Raw genomic sequence first — 14713 nt, forward strand, 5'->3', positions numbered from 1 at the left:
TTTTCCCCTCCCCAATTTACAAAAGACTGCACACAGAGATGCAGAAGACCACGGCCAGGAACCTGAACCAATGTCATACATTGCTGACCTTGTTCTCCCTTGAGCTATGCATCTGGAGACAGTCCGTGCAGTCAAAGACAGAGTCTCACCCCTTAGAATGCATTGGCTTCTGTGTTTGTACTTTAGGAGCTAATTTTCTATTGACTTCAATGAATGACTTAAATGAACCCTATGTGCCAGACTTGTGTTACAGTGCCTTGACACAATTTTTAAATTCATTTTAAATGCCTAGATTCATTAATTTCTCTTTGTTGCTTTTTTTTGTAACTAGGAGTGACAGTGCATACATTTTTTTTCTATTGCCATACCTTTACAATTGCCTATAGTGCTATAAAAATATGGGATCCTTTGCTAATAAAGAAACAATTTTCTAGCACTTTAGTGAAAGCCATTGGACCAGCCTAGTAGACTGCTTTGACATTACACTTTCATTTAAAATCAATTTAGTCTGTCCCATGAGTGGTCATTGCTTGAAAAATTTCATGTAGCTCGCATTCCTTAGCAAGTAGTGCAAAATGCTTGTTTATTCTTCTGCCTGTCATACAAACAGTACAAACCCTTCAAAGGAAGGGATGAATAGAAAACAAAGCAATGAAAAAAAATCAAAACATTCTAGTTGTCAGAAAATGACAGAAGATTGGAGGAAATTCAAAGCTAGGACTGATACTCCATCTACCAGTAGATTGGTTTTTTGTTCATGTTCGTACTGATGTGATTGGAGGATGAGATGTGTTGTCCTGGCTTTAAATTGCCTGCCTGGGTTACTTTAGATTATCTAAGGAGCACAGAAAACCAGTAATGAAAACCAGAGCTTTCACTGCTATGGAAACAACTTGGATGTGCCAGTCTGGGGCAGTAGGGTGCACTTTACTTACTAGTTTTCCATATGCTTGCCTGATATCAGAGTAGTCTGTTGATCTCTCATCTCAGCCTGTACTCCACTCCACTCTCTATTAATCTTGACACTTGCGTTGTCCACTAAAATGTTCTTCATGGTGTCAAGCAAAGCAGGGATAGATCAGTCTGTGCAATGCTGTGCTTTGTTTCATTTTTATCACCCATACCTAGTAAGTGTTCTGGGGGGTGGGGGAGTTACTTTTGTTTTTCTCCTGCTTTCATCCATATTCTTAAATGGAATGAGAAGTATTTTTTTCTTCTTTTAATGGCAGTTTTCTTTCTTTTTACTATAATTAACAATTTTCAGCTGCTCTTTATTGGAACCGAGTGGGATCTGAGCCTTACCATTACTCCACAGACAGACAGTAGATGGGCTGGGGGTACAGTCATTTGAACTCCTTGGTAATGCAGACAGCCTCATGGTGTATAAATGTGGAGACAAGAACAACTTCTGTACAAATGAGGGGCTGAAAGTCAGATGACTGTTAAAGTAGCTTTTTTTGTTGTTATTGGGTTTTTTTAATTATCTTTTTCCCCTCTGGATAAAAAATTTCACCACCACTTGATATTGGCTAGAACAAAAATTTGTTTAATAATTTTCTGTAAAAAATCATTATGGGAGGAGAAGTTTGTTTAGAAAATATTGGCCACTTTTTTCCCCCCCTTTTTTTTTTTAAGCTACCTGGCTTTCTTAAAAAAAAAATCTGATATTCAAATAACACTTTTCCAGTAATGTTTTGTTTGGCTTATAAATTTGTTCCAGTAAAGCCATATAACTGTGTACAGTACGCCTCGAGTCTTCCTCTGAGTCTGTTCTGTTTACTAATATAGCATTTTTATTTTGCTTCTTTGACATGTGCGTTGTTTGAAAAGCAATGCTAATGCAGTTCACAGGGATGTTGACTTTAACAGTTCCCCGTGTGAGCCGCGTGTACTGATGAGCTGGGTTTATTCTTTATTCCTGCCTTCCTCTCGGGACCCGGGTACTTGTCTAACCCAATAGACTGACAGTGAGCAGACGGATACTGCGGCTGATGGTGAGACCACTGCCACCGAGGTTTGTACAGTCGCCGGCACCCAGCTATGGCAGGGGAGAGCGTTTTGCCTCGTCTCTTCCCGAGCCTGGGCCTCGGGGCTAAACCGCATGTCTGCTACGGCAGTTCAGGATCCCTCCCTGCGCGCGTGTGCATGTGCGTGCCTGCAAGTGGGAGAGCTTTGCTAGGAGAGTTGAGTTTCCAGTGCTCCCTAGGGGTTCCTCTTGTTTCTGAGTTTGGTTTGGAAGCTGCAAGGCCTCTGCGGTGTGCGGTTAGTGGGGCAGTGGCGGTGTCTGCCCGCCAGGAGGGTCGTGCTGGCCAGATGGTACCCTGGGGTTTTTTGCTTGCTTGTTTGCTCTTATACTCTTGCAGCCTCAGTGGGAGAGTGGGGAAAAGACAATAAAAAGCAGTTTTTGAATTTACTGAATATCGGTATTCTCACATTTTAAATGTCTAAGGTTTTTCTTTAATGTAATTTCACACGGCATCTTCACATGTTGCCATCAGTAGTCCAGGTATTCTTTAAAGAGGAGAAATGTAAAATGTTTATATTTTCCTTGCACTGAGAAGCCTCATATCCACAACCTGGTACATAGACTGTGCAGGCAAATTCAACCCTATGTGACTTCACTGAAGTGCATATAATGCTTTCATAATTAATATAGTTGCAGCCAAAAACATGAGCTGAATTTCATCTGACATCTGCTAGAAGACAGAGTCTTACCACAAACACTACTCTAGGTTTTCAGAAGGATCTCATTAATGTTTGAGACTGTTAAAATTATCATCAAGGAAAAAATTTCTGTATGACACGTCAGGACAGTTCAGCCTCGGCTGTAAATAGAATAAATTTGAACTGAGTTGTAATCAACAGATTTTCCCATGAGTCATTTGTCTAATTAGGACTATATGAAAAATTAACAATAAAATAGCAGCATGGGCATTAAAAGAATTCAAATGGTGCAACAACATAAAGTCTGTTGAGATGAGTCAGGAGTACAAAATGCTTTGGAGTGCTTCTTCCACTCCATAGCTTCAGGCCTTGAGCCCTCCAGAAAGTAAAATATAATCATAAAATTGTGACATTTCAAATGTTCAGTTTATTACTCAAAAATGCATGTTAATATCCCTAGCTGCCCTCTTTATTTAGAGGAGAAGATACAGCGCATCTCAGTTTTCCTTACAGATACCTGATTTTACAAATGTGTGGTGTATTTGCCACCTGAAAATCACACCCTGGGAAACAGGGCTGCCAGGGCAGTCCTTATGGCATTGCTTTTGAAAATGTGCATTGAAGTGGATGGGATGTGTGTTCCATTCCAGCTGATAGGTCCTGAAAGGATAATATAGGCTATATATGAAATAAAATTGCAGAAATACAGAAAGGGACTAAGGTTAGGGAAATAGCATTTTAAGCAAATAAAATGTGCTTCCTTCTGTAGAAATTGTTGCAGGTTGTTCGCCCATAGTGAGTTTATGCAAAGCTTTGCTTGTGGCCCAGATTATGTCATATGTGTAAACTCTGGGATTACAGAATTCCGTAGAATTTTCTGTTGCTGTTTGGTCCTAGACTAGCCGTGACCTTGGTGAGAAGGTGCAACTGCTGCTCCATAAATAGAGATCTATGAATGTGGACCATAGCAATATTTATAAAAGGAAGATGTTTAATACCCCTTTGTTAACAAAAAACAAATTTGAGAAGAGGAGGTTTGTTCTGCATTAGGAAAACCGTGCAAAGCCAGTGTGTCTACTCCTTCTCCTTAAACCCTTAATGAAGAGAAAATGGGATTTCTACCTAGTGTGTGTACCTCTCACCAATGTTCATAAAGCCTTCATTCATTCAAGTGGGTAAGGTTTTGTTTTCCAATCTTTCTCATGCTGGCAGTCGGATCAAGAGGAGGACGGAGATCTAAAGGCACAGGTACAGAAACAAAAGGTCTAGATGTTGCTCAGGTATCAATGTTGGAGGTGTTCGCCTCTTCCAGCATGTTACTGTCAGTTCTCTGTGAAGAAATGTGTAGAAACAGCATTTTGTATCCTTTCAATACTGTGTCCCTTACCTTTCCCTTTCTTTTTCACTTCTTTCAGAATAGTCTGATTAAGCGAATACAGGGTGAAAATGTGTATGTCAAACATAGTAATCTTATGTTAGAGGTTGGTATTGGTATATACCAGTGCATGTACGTACATGTGTGTTAGTTTTAGTGGTAAACTGTGGATCTGCACTATGATGCATGAACTGTGTACTCCCACCTGCTAATAGATTATTTTTTCTCTCAGATTATGATGACTCCTCTAACTCGTACTATAAATATCGATATATGCGTGTGCGTATATGTGTGTGCCTCCACGCGCATATGTATGTTTGTTTGGAGCCTCTTTATCAGGTGCAAATTAGAGCCATATGGATAAGCTCTTTAAGAGTGTACTTAGACTCACTTGTACAAGATATGCTATGCTGTTCTCTTTCAAAATGCCACATTTTCACAGAGTGTTGTGTTAGTGCTGTGCTCCCTGGCTCCCTGAGCTGTTACTTCCCTCTATACTAACCAAGTTGTGTGTTTTGGCTCTGAAGTTTGGTTGGCTTAGGATGTATCACAAACTGCTCTATTCTTTTAAAACTGTCCAGGATCTAGATAAAACCCAGGAAGATCTGATGAAACATCAGACCAATATAAGCGAGTTGAAACGCACCTTCTTGGAAACCTCCACAGAAACGACTGTGTCTAATGAGTGGGAGAAGAGGCTTTCCACATCTCCCGTTCGGCTTGCAGCAAGGCAGGAGGATGCTCCTATGATTGAACCACTAGTGCCTGAAGAGGTCAGCGTGAGCTGAAAGGCTTCATTATGTATTTGTCTCTTCATTTTTACTTATAGCAGCTCTCACTAGATTAGAGGCCGTAGTTAGAGGCCATTCCCTGCTTGCAGGCACTCCCTTTTCTCAGGACTCAGGCTCTAGCAGCAAAGTTGGGAGGAAGAGCAGATAGCATTAATATATACATATACAAGTATATATGTGTTTAGCGAATGAAATTCACTGGAAGCCGTGTGGCAGAACTGGGTCTCTTTGAGGGTGCAAAATACAGGCGTTGTTACAGGTTCGGTGAGCTTGAGGAAGTCCAGCCATGCATGAAAGAAACCATGAAAGTGATGGAGAGAAAATTTAAGCAATGGTGACTGGTTGGGAGCAGCGGTGTAGTGAGATGGGTGGGGGCTGTGTTGCCAAGCTTGAAAAGAAAATAAAGAATAAAGGGCAGAACTCAGTCTCTGAAGACAGGGAAGAAATAATGATGATAATTAAACCTTCTTGGCCAGTTCCATAAGGGAACTGATGGTTGCTTCAGTCTGCCGGATACCATCATTGAAGACCCAATGCCAATTGCTAAGTGTCTGTGTTTTCATGCAGTGTGCATGTGTGAAAAAATCTTGCTCACTCTGCAGTCTTGAAGTGCTTGTAAGAAACTTGCTGATTTAAAAGCTGGTGTTTACTTGATTTGTAGATAGATAAGGACATGTAGGGGTAGCAAGGCAACATTTGTGTTGCAATAAAATACATAGTGCAGTGTCTTGGCTTAAGTCCAGTGGAGCAAAAAGAAATAAGCTTGTATGGTCTGCCTGAAAGTTAATTTTTTTTATTCTATTATGAATGGTTTCTGTCTCACAGGAATTATCTTTATGGGTACCTCTTGCTTTTAGCATTAAAGACCAATAAATGGTCATGAGACTTGTTTCTCTGCCCACAGCACTGATGTAATGTTGTAAGGAACTCAGTGAAAATTGTCTGGAAAGTGTAAATTGAAAGAATGTTCTGCTTTCTCACCATAGAGACTGGTGTTGCAGACCCACAACTCTGGGGAAGAGAATCCCTGGAGGTGTGCAGGTAGCAAGTGTCAGCTTCTCCTCATAGGGAAAGGGATATTGCCAAGGAAAAAATTGACCTCCTCCTCTCCCACATTATACCCAATGGCTGATGCGGGCACCAGACGTGTGTTAGTGTGGCATTCAAGCTGGATTAAAATACCTAAAAAAGCAGACTCAGTGCTCAAAGCTTCCCTTTTGAGGGGAGCACAGAGGAGTTTTAGTGTTGCTCCTACTGCCTTGTTCAGGAATCATAACAGACCCTACAAACAGGTTAGTTTGGTTGTAGTTGAAAACAGAGGTTTATCCTTCTAAAAAGTAAAATTGTCAGTACAATGAACAGGATACATTTATCATAATAAAGATGTAAGGAACAGTTGGAAAGGGTGGCTAGCTGAGCCTGAATCAGAGGATTGCAGGGAAAGCAAATTTAACACCACCCTGTTTAATATTTTTATTACTTTAAGAGTTTAATAAAAAGTTTAAGCACACGAAGTAGTGTAGCAAAGTATTACACAGTTATGTAGGCTTCACCCTGAGGAAACACATCTGAATTTAACCATTCATTTGGAAAGGAAAAGGGCAAGAATTATTCTTATCTGGTATCTCTCCTCTTGCTAGCAGAAGATGACTTGCTCCAAAGCGATGTCCAGTTACTTAAATGCATGTATATCTTACAGGCATCTAAGTAATCTACATCTGTTTCACAGAACCTCATCTAAGTGAAGGTATTTCTGTGGAAAATTGAGAGCAGACTTGAGCTATCAGAGCCTAACTCTGAGGTGACTTCAGCTGTAGATAACACCTGGTCATCCTTTTGATCGCAATAAGTGGGATGGTTTCAGTTCCCATGTCCTGATGAGAGGGGATTTTTTCAGGAAAAAATTGAAGCCATTCATAGGTCAAAATCAGTACCTTGATGTCTACTAAGAAATGCAGAGGCAGTCAGGATAGTGTAGTGCCTTCTGCTAGTCAAAGAAGTTCTACATTTCGCTTTAAAAACATGTTCAGTGCTGTTACCTGTAGCTCCTTCTTATAATAAAACAAGAACAGAAGAGAAAATATGTCTTTTCAAAATGTGCTCTTCAAGTATGTGGCACCTGAGTGTGTTTGGTCAGTGTGACTTTAAGCCTGTCTAGTCACCACTTGGTTTCTTAGAACAAATGGGGAAATACGTTGGTTTTCCTTAGTGATGAAAAACATGCTTTTAAATATCTTCCATGATGGTGGCCAGATAGCTGCAGAACATGAAAGCCATCATATTGACAAACTCCTTGATAGTGTTTAATCTCACCTGGATTGGATCAAACCAACACTTTAGGAATAAAGGAGTTATGCTTCTCATCACAGTCAGGGAGCTGAGCCATTTATCCTTTTCTCTTTCTAGTATCCTATCTTTCTTTGAACTTCTACCTTTCCTCTTGAGTACATGAACCCTTTTATCATGCTAGTCAGAGGACTTCCATTGGCATGTCTATTGAGTACAGTAGCTACTGAAGTCACTAGAAAGGGTTTGGCAGGAAACCCATTTTGCTCCGCAGGGGCTTACTTTCTTTGGCCAAATGACAACAGTGGCCAGCCCAGAAGGTGGGCTCAAAAGGCCTGGGAAATTGAGTCTTACCAACATTTAAAATTTTCCCAGTTGTCCAAGTTAGAGAGATACTATTCTCACACCACTGGGAAAGCACTGACGGGATAAAAGTGAGGCGATTTTGGTGTCACACTACAGGACAATAGGAAAAGTGCTCCTAAGACTTCTAATACCAGTAGGGAAAAAGGGAGAGCTGAAGTCTTAGCTGGGCACACCTTCTTCCTGCTTCAGCAGAGAGGGCTGCAGACTCAGGAGAGAGCCTTGTCCAGAGTGAAGGTGGAGGGGCGTGTTCTGGGCTATTGGTGGAAGCTGTGTAAGCTGGCATCAGTCCCAGTTAAATGAATAATATGAAACAAAACAAACACAGTGCATCCACACCTGGGTGATACTCAGTTTAGTGGGTTTTGTGCTACACTTGTGCATAGCATTTGTATACTCATGTCTGCTTTGCGTTCACCATAGAGAGACACTGATTTCACTTCTAACTGGAAACCTCTATGCTGTAAAATGTTTCTCTTTAGTTCTGTTTCCTAATTTTCCATGCGATTAATAATTTGTAGAGTAGAGAAATATGATGAGCTACTGTAAAGTATAGTAGACTTTATACCCTCCTTTTACTAAAAATCATTTATTCCCCTGACATTAGACCAAAGAAGAAACAGAAAAATCAGAAAAAATCATATTTTTGCAGAAGGGAGGTACTACATTCCTTGAAATGCAGGTAAAAACAAACAATGCTTCATTGAAATGCAGTCAGAAAGTATGGCAATGATTTATTATTTTATTATCTTTTTCCTTTCCAAGCCTCCCTTTTTATATTTTTTTAATTATTATTATTTCATAAGTTTCAGACAGAGATATAATCTGAGGACCAAATTCTGAGGAATGGGTCCTCTCCAGAGCTTATGGCTTCCTAATGGAGACTGATTTCTCGGCTAGTTAGAAATCTTTTTGCACGGTGCTGTTTGGATGTTGTTTGCAGTTTGCATGCATTTCCAGCATAAACCTCACTGAGAACGGTTACGGTGAATGGGGCACTTCTGTCACGAGAATGAGTTTCCTTTATATTGTCAAGTGAATTTAGATTATGCTGAGTGATGGTGAACTTTATATTTTTATTGGTTTTTCTATTAGCCAAGTGTGATAGAGAAGAAGCTGCAGGAAGGAGAATCTGCTGGCACTTTGGTTACTTCTCATCAAATCATTATCCAGAAAAGTATCCCATCATCCCTAGAGGTTATTTTTAATTCATTTGATTTTAAACTACATCATTTGCTTAGTTAAATACAGAAGTTATGGTCCTAAAGTCAAATAACTAGATGCTGATTGCATATCGAAGCAAATCACATAGCACATTTTGCATGAGGGGGAAAAAAGATGCTACAATTAAGTTCCACTCAGAGTTTTTAGTAGTATGCTTAGTTTATACAGTTTGCTGTGTTGTGCTTCTCCATTTAAACAATCCCCAAAGGGGTTGATGTTATTCTAACAAAAACAAGAAAATTCAGTGCAGGCTACAGCTACATACAAATGCATACTATCCTAAAATATCATTAACAGCATGTTTGTAACAACTGGGGTACAGTTGAATGGGCTTATTTGCCCTATTTTTGTAATTTGTTTTTGATTGTAGCTTTGTGAACCACTGCAGTATGTGATTTTTAACGGCAGGTTGATTCCAATCATCATTTTAAATTATGTGCTGACATGCTATCTCGCTTCAAACAAATACAGAAATAGTTTGGCAAAAGTAATATTTTTGGGTCCACATTAGATGGACCGCTGAAGAAAGAGAATATGCAAAGAAATCATATTTTGCCTAAGGTGATTCTGTTTATTTGCTTGATAACTGCTGTAAGAAGTGCAATGCCAAAAATTATTATATGCTTTCAGAAGCAGCAGCATGATTTCTTAAAAGTCTTCATACTTTGGTGCTCCTGAAGTACAGATAAACCTTAGATATTCTAATTTAGCTTTTATATCTCAAATATAGGGCACTGAGGATTGGGTTATTATAGACAAAATACCCTCTGAGGTAGTTGATGGTGAATCGGAAAAAAATCTGGCATACAAAGTAGTGACTGTGAGCAGTAAAACTGCATTTCCACCTGAGATATTAAAATCCAGTACCATTCTAATGCAGAGCTTTGAGGACTTGGAAAGTGAAATACAATCCAATGAGGAGAATAAGCAGAAAATGTTCACCCTAGGAAAGTCTTATGATACCGTATCTGGGAAAATTGTAACCATGACAAGTAAAGCTAAAGAGGGCGAGAAAGCAGTACAGCCTTCAGTAGAAACTTTGCAAAAAATGGAAAGGGAAGTGCAAGAATCTGTGAAAATCGTTCCAATAGTGGCCAAGTATGAAATCCTCAAGCCTGTCACTGATGACAAAGCCAGGCGGGGATCCGACGTGCAGAGCCCGAGAAGAAAGCTGTCTGACTCTCTGACACCCATAAAGGAAGCAGAATCTCAGTTGCAAAGCCCTGAAGAGAAGATTTTGAAAAAGACACTAAGGATGGACCAGGATTTGCAGTTACTCAGTACACTGGAAAGCTTACAGCTTGGCAAAGCAGAAAAGCATCTTGGCGGAGAAGCTGTAAAAGCAGGGGCGTTTGCCCGGACAGATAAGAGCCTGTCTGAGTGGAGATATTCCAGAGAACAGCCATTTACCATTGCTACTGCTCACTATGTTACTGAGTCGTCTGCATCAAAAGTGGTGGTAACAAGTGGCTTTGACTTCATGCCACAATTTAAAGATAAAAGCATGACTTTTTCTAGGCAATCCCCTCACACCACCCTACCTTTTGGTTCTCTTGCTGCCTGGCTTTATGTTGACAGCAGCCAACCCAGCTTGTTTTTTTTCTCTCATACTTTGAATCCGTCTCACAGTCTGAAGCAGACATTATATAAGGCTTTCAACCTTTCTGGTTTATGTACTGAAATTTAGTATTGCTGCTGTGGCTTGTTAATAAAAGGGAAAAAAATTAAAAAAAGGTTTGCTTGAACCAGCAAAATGCCAATGCTAACAACTATGCTTTTTAACTATTGCTTACTACAGCCATTATGAATTCGCTCTGATTTATTTTCCCATTCTTTTCCTGTTTCCAACCTCTCCGTGCCCCTGCAACCTTCTCTCCTTTTCCGCCGTCTCTGCCTCTGATTTTGGCAATTAATATGTCTGTGCATATGGGTGTGCCTTTCTTCTGTGTATGACTCTACATTTCTTTGTCTGTTTAGACTAAACAGTCCACCAGTGAAAAAACCTTGGATGGTTCAGATATCTTCACTTTAATAGAGTCCGCCAGAAAACCGACTGAGTTCATAGGAGGGGTTACTTCTACTTCCCATAGCTGGGCTCAGGTGGCTGCTTGATTCCCTCCATCGATGTCATAACCACACACCAATTACTTTTGCTTTTCTATTGTTTCGTGGTTTTTTGCACAATTTGGAACTGTATAACTAATGCATGTATTCATGTGTGTTTTCCTTTGTTACAATGGACCACAACAGAAACTTCCCCAAAAAGAAAAAAAAACAAAACAAAACAAAAACCAACAAGCAGGTTTCCTCTCATTTCATTTTATTTTGGTCATTTTGCAGGGTGCTGTATTTTGCCTTTGTAAAACTCACACAAAAATACCGAAGAAGAACACTGACATTGAAATTTCTCTTCACTTTTAAAAATTTTGATTCTTGCTTTGTTTTCCATTTTACTGTACTGCTAACATCGTGAGAACAAAAATCCATGCAATGTGGGAGAAATAACTTGGCAAAATACAATGCCCATTTTTTTTAAATTTATGTTCACAGTACATTAAGCTGGGGAGCTACTGCAAATAGTGTTGTCTGCTTCTGATGCTGAGAGTTTTTTCCTCCTTCCCTGCAGAGAATAGACACAACGACATCTCAGGAGATAACTTCCAGTGACATGAAGCAAGCAGTTCAGCCGGAACAGGATACAGTGCAGAAGGTTGTACAGGAGACTGTAGTTGTCAAGGAGAGACATGGGATGGAGGTGCATGCAGGCGGGGATCCTGCTAAAGTGGCCGGACTTGCACTGGATGCCCAGGCTGAGGCAGCGTCGGCGGTGGCTGCCGGCATGAAAGGGAAGGAGGGCTCTGCTGGGACTGAGGGGGCGAAGGAGGAAAAAAGGGAGGAGGCTGGGAAAGCCCATACCAAACAGGAAGGAGTCGCTGCCGCTGCTTCGTGTGAGCAGGCGGAGGAGCACAGAACAACAGTCCAACTTTCAGAATCTTTGGAAAGAAAACCTCATTTTGAGGTAACTTGTTGTTAAATTGGTCATGTCTGTGCTGAATTGTGAATGTAGGCAATAGTGGGCTAATTCCTGTCATCAAAAGTAAAGTGTGCCCAACTTGTATGATTGCATTTTTACAGCAGGCAGTTTTTGTCTCCTCTTATTTCCTCCTTGTATGTCATCTGCAAGGCTTGCTGCTGGTTTCCATCATTAGCAAAATGCCATGCATTTTTACTTGAAACTGCTTTTCATGCTACAGAGAAATACCAAATTTCATGGCATTTTATGCAACAGATAACAGGATCAGCTGGCATTCTGTTTGGGAAAGTCCATCGAAGTTGGCAAAGTTCACATGTCCTCAAAGACAGGAAACTGTCTTTTCCATGCTTCATGTGATTATAAATAAGTGTACTATGTCTTAAACAGATCAGGTTCCTTATCTTAGCCCCATTAGAAAAATTTCAAGAGCTGTTTTGTGAGGGTTTTTTCCCTCAGAAAGAGCTGAACAGACAACTAAGCCTGGGCAGAATTCATTCTCTTGGCATTTTAAGAAAATGTAGAATCACAGATTCTTAGAACATATGAGGCTGGAAGGGCCCTCTGGAGTTCATCTGCTTCAATCCACTGATCAGGCAAGAACATCCAGAGTGAGTTGCTGCCCAGGACCATGTCCAGAGAGCTTCTTCTGAATATCTTCAAGGAAGGATACTCCACAATCTCTCTGGGCAAACTATGCCAGTGTTCAGTCACTTTCACAGTGAAAAAGTGTTTCCTGACGCTCAGAGGAAACCTCCTGTTTTTTAAGTTGTGACCATTGCCCTTGTAGTGTTTAGAGCATTTTGGACTTTGTTTTCGTAAAATCCAGGGAAGTGCTAAATGTTGCCAGCATTACGTACATGAATGTACCACTGTAATGAAGAGAATTTTCTCCTTTTTTTTTCTTAAATGCAGAGCACTTTTTAGTTGTTCTTTCTTTTCCTCAGGAAAAAAAAATGTTCTGAGAAATCCATAAGCTTTGCTAAACGTTCCAATTCCTTCTCTTTTGTTCACGCAGTCGCCAGTTGTGAAGACTGAGACTATCAGTTTCAGCAGTGTTCCTGCTGGTGGGGAAACCCTTGAAATTTCAACAAAGGAAGTGCCAGTAGTCCATACAGAAACAAAAACCATTACATATGAGTCTTCTCAGGTAAGAAATTCTGCAAAAGACATGGTCTAATTTAATGTGCTCTTAAGGAACCCATTTCTTCACCCATCTTTAAGTGTATGCTTTAGTGTAAGCTTTTCTAAGTTGTTCAAGTATTAAATATTAGCATGAGGAGGATGTATATAAGAATAACTTACCTGAGGATGACTCTCATGTCCTGGTGTAGGGCCTTTTGAGTACACTGATGAAACTGCAGATTTAGAAGCACCGGCTTCTCATCTGTGCTTCCAGAGGCAAAGGAGAGCCTCCAGATGCACAGAGAAATACTGACTCATGGTAACCTAACAGCAGTTACCCCCTACCATAAGATACTCAATTCATAAAGAACTGTAGAAATAGGGATGTTTAACAGTCCAGTTCTTGCCTCCCTGTGCTCAGGAACATTTTTTTCAGTGACTGGTTTTCTCTTCTCGTTTCTAGGTGGATGGCAGTGCTGACTCTGAACCAGGTGTATTGATGAGTGCACAAACGATCACATCTGAAACCACCAGCACTACAACTACTACACATATCACCAAAGTGAGTCCTCAGAAAACAGGGAGCTCTTTTTTTCACCAGGGTGTATGCTATCTTAACTTCAGTTCTATGATATATTTCAAAATGGGGACACATTCTGATACTCTCTTGACAAAATCTTTTGAATTTACCATAAATACGTGTCCTTATTCACCTGTCCTTGGCTATGCTGAGTTGATTAACGCATCATCCAGCGACTTGACAAGATTGTCCTGAACCTTTAGGGTATGTCTAGGCAAGCATAAAACCTTGCTGTTTGATTTAGCTGCAAATACTACGTGGAACAGGAAAGAGTATAACCACATTAGCATCATATGGTAGCCTGGAAGGAATAATTTGTCTGAATGTGAGGCTCCATGGACATGACTGTGCCTTTCAGCCCTGAGATATTAGCCCTGCACGGTGTTGAAAGCACATAGTAAATCTATATCATGTCGCCATAACAGGACATTCAGTCAGCTCAGACACCTTGGCTGTGTTTCTGGGTGGTACCCTGAGGAACCTGCCCACAGCCAGACCAAAATCTCATATCTGCACAGACAAATGGTGTCGTGTGTTCCAGGTTTCAAGGTAGCATTTAAATAAGTTCTTCCCTAAGCAGAAACTCTCTTAGTGCTGTGACAGCTCTCCTACCAATATTCACTGAGAACAGGATTTCATCTTTCTGCAGTGAAGTTCACCCATTAGTAGATGAGCTATACAAAGGCCACACCAACCTGTATGCCATTCTGAAGCAAGCAGTTGGACTTAACTATGTCTGAATATGGGCTGTCTGTATTCCCATTCTGTTCTTCATGGGACAAATTCGCCATTTTTGGCATACAAACATCTCTCTTGATCATGTGCAGATTAACTAGAGTCATAAAATTACCTGTGTTGGAAGGACCTCTTGAGGTCATTAGTCCATTCAGAGCACTCAGGCGAACTCCAGACCTGCTCACTTGCCATCCAGGGTTGTCCTCTCTGCGTGAGCTGTTTGAGCTGTTTTGGTCCAGTCATGAGAGGGTTCCTGCACTGATCATTCTGGGGATGAGTAGCAGCACTCTAAGTTACTGACATGCTGTTGTCCCTCCCATCTAGACTGTGAAAGGAGGCATCTCAGAGACAAGAATTGAAAAACGAATAGTCATCACAGGAGATGCAGATATTGATCATGATCAGGTAAAATCTACAAACTATTAAAAAGGCTACCCTGAAGACTGCCAAAGAGAACACTTCTAAACATTGCTTTGAGATATTATTCATACTGGCATGCCTTAAATTAAGCTGGAATAGTAGTTAAATCAGTGATGGTA

General features: G+C 40.5%; 1 protein-coding gene across 1 annotated transcript in view; it reads left to right on the top strand.

The window, feature by feature from the left end:
- EPB41L3 (erythrocyte membrane protein band 4.1 like 3) overlaps positions 1-14713 on the top strand; it is a gene marked incomplete at its 3' end in the record, with an annotated part of 56899 nt that overhangs the window by 41945 nt on the left and 241 nt on the right. Inside the window, exons 12-23 of the mRNA XM_082281248.1 lie at positions 1961-2014; positions 3877-3912; positions 4080-4145; positions 4621-4812; positions 8087-8161; positions 8575-8676; positions 9434-10162; positions 10681-10803; positions 11330-11722; positions 12753-12884; positions 13323-13421; positions 14499-14579. Of these exons, the coding sequence (XP_082137374.1) occupies positions 1961-2014; positions 3877-3912; positions 4080-4145; positions 4621-4812; positions 8087-8161; positions 8575-8676; positions 9434-10162; positions 10681-10803; positions 11330-11722; positions 12753-12884; positions 13323-13421; positions 14499-14579 (2082 nt within the window). The remainder of the gene's footprint in view (positions 1-1960; positions 2015-3876; positions 3913-4079; positions 4146-4620; positions 4813-8086; positions 8162-8574; positions 8677-9433; positions 10163-10680; positions 10804-11329; positions 11723-12752; positions 12885-13322; positions 13422-14498; positions 14580-14713) is intronic.

This window comes from Coloeus monedula (genome assembly GCF_965178545.1).
Source record: "Coloeus monedula genome assembly, chromosome: 1".
NCBI classification, from domain to species: Eukaryota; Metazoa; Chordata; class Aves; order Passeriformes; family Corvidae; genus Coloeus; species Coloeus monedula.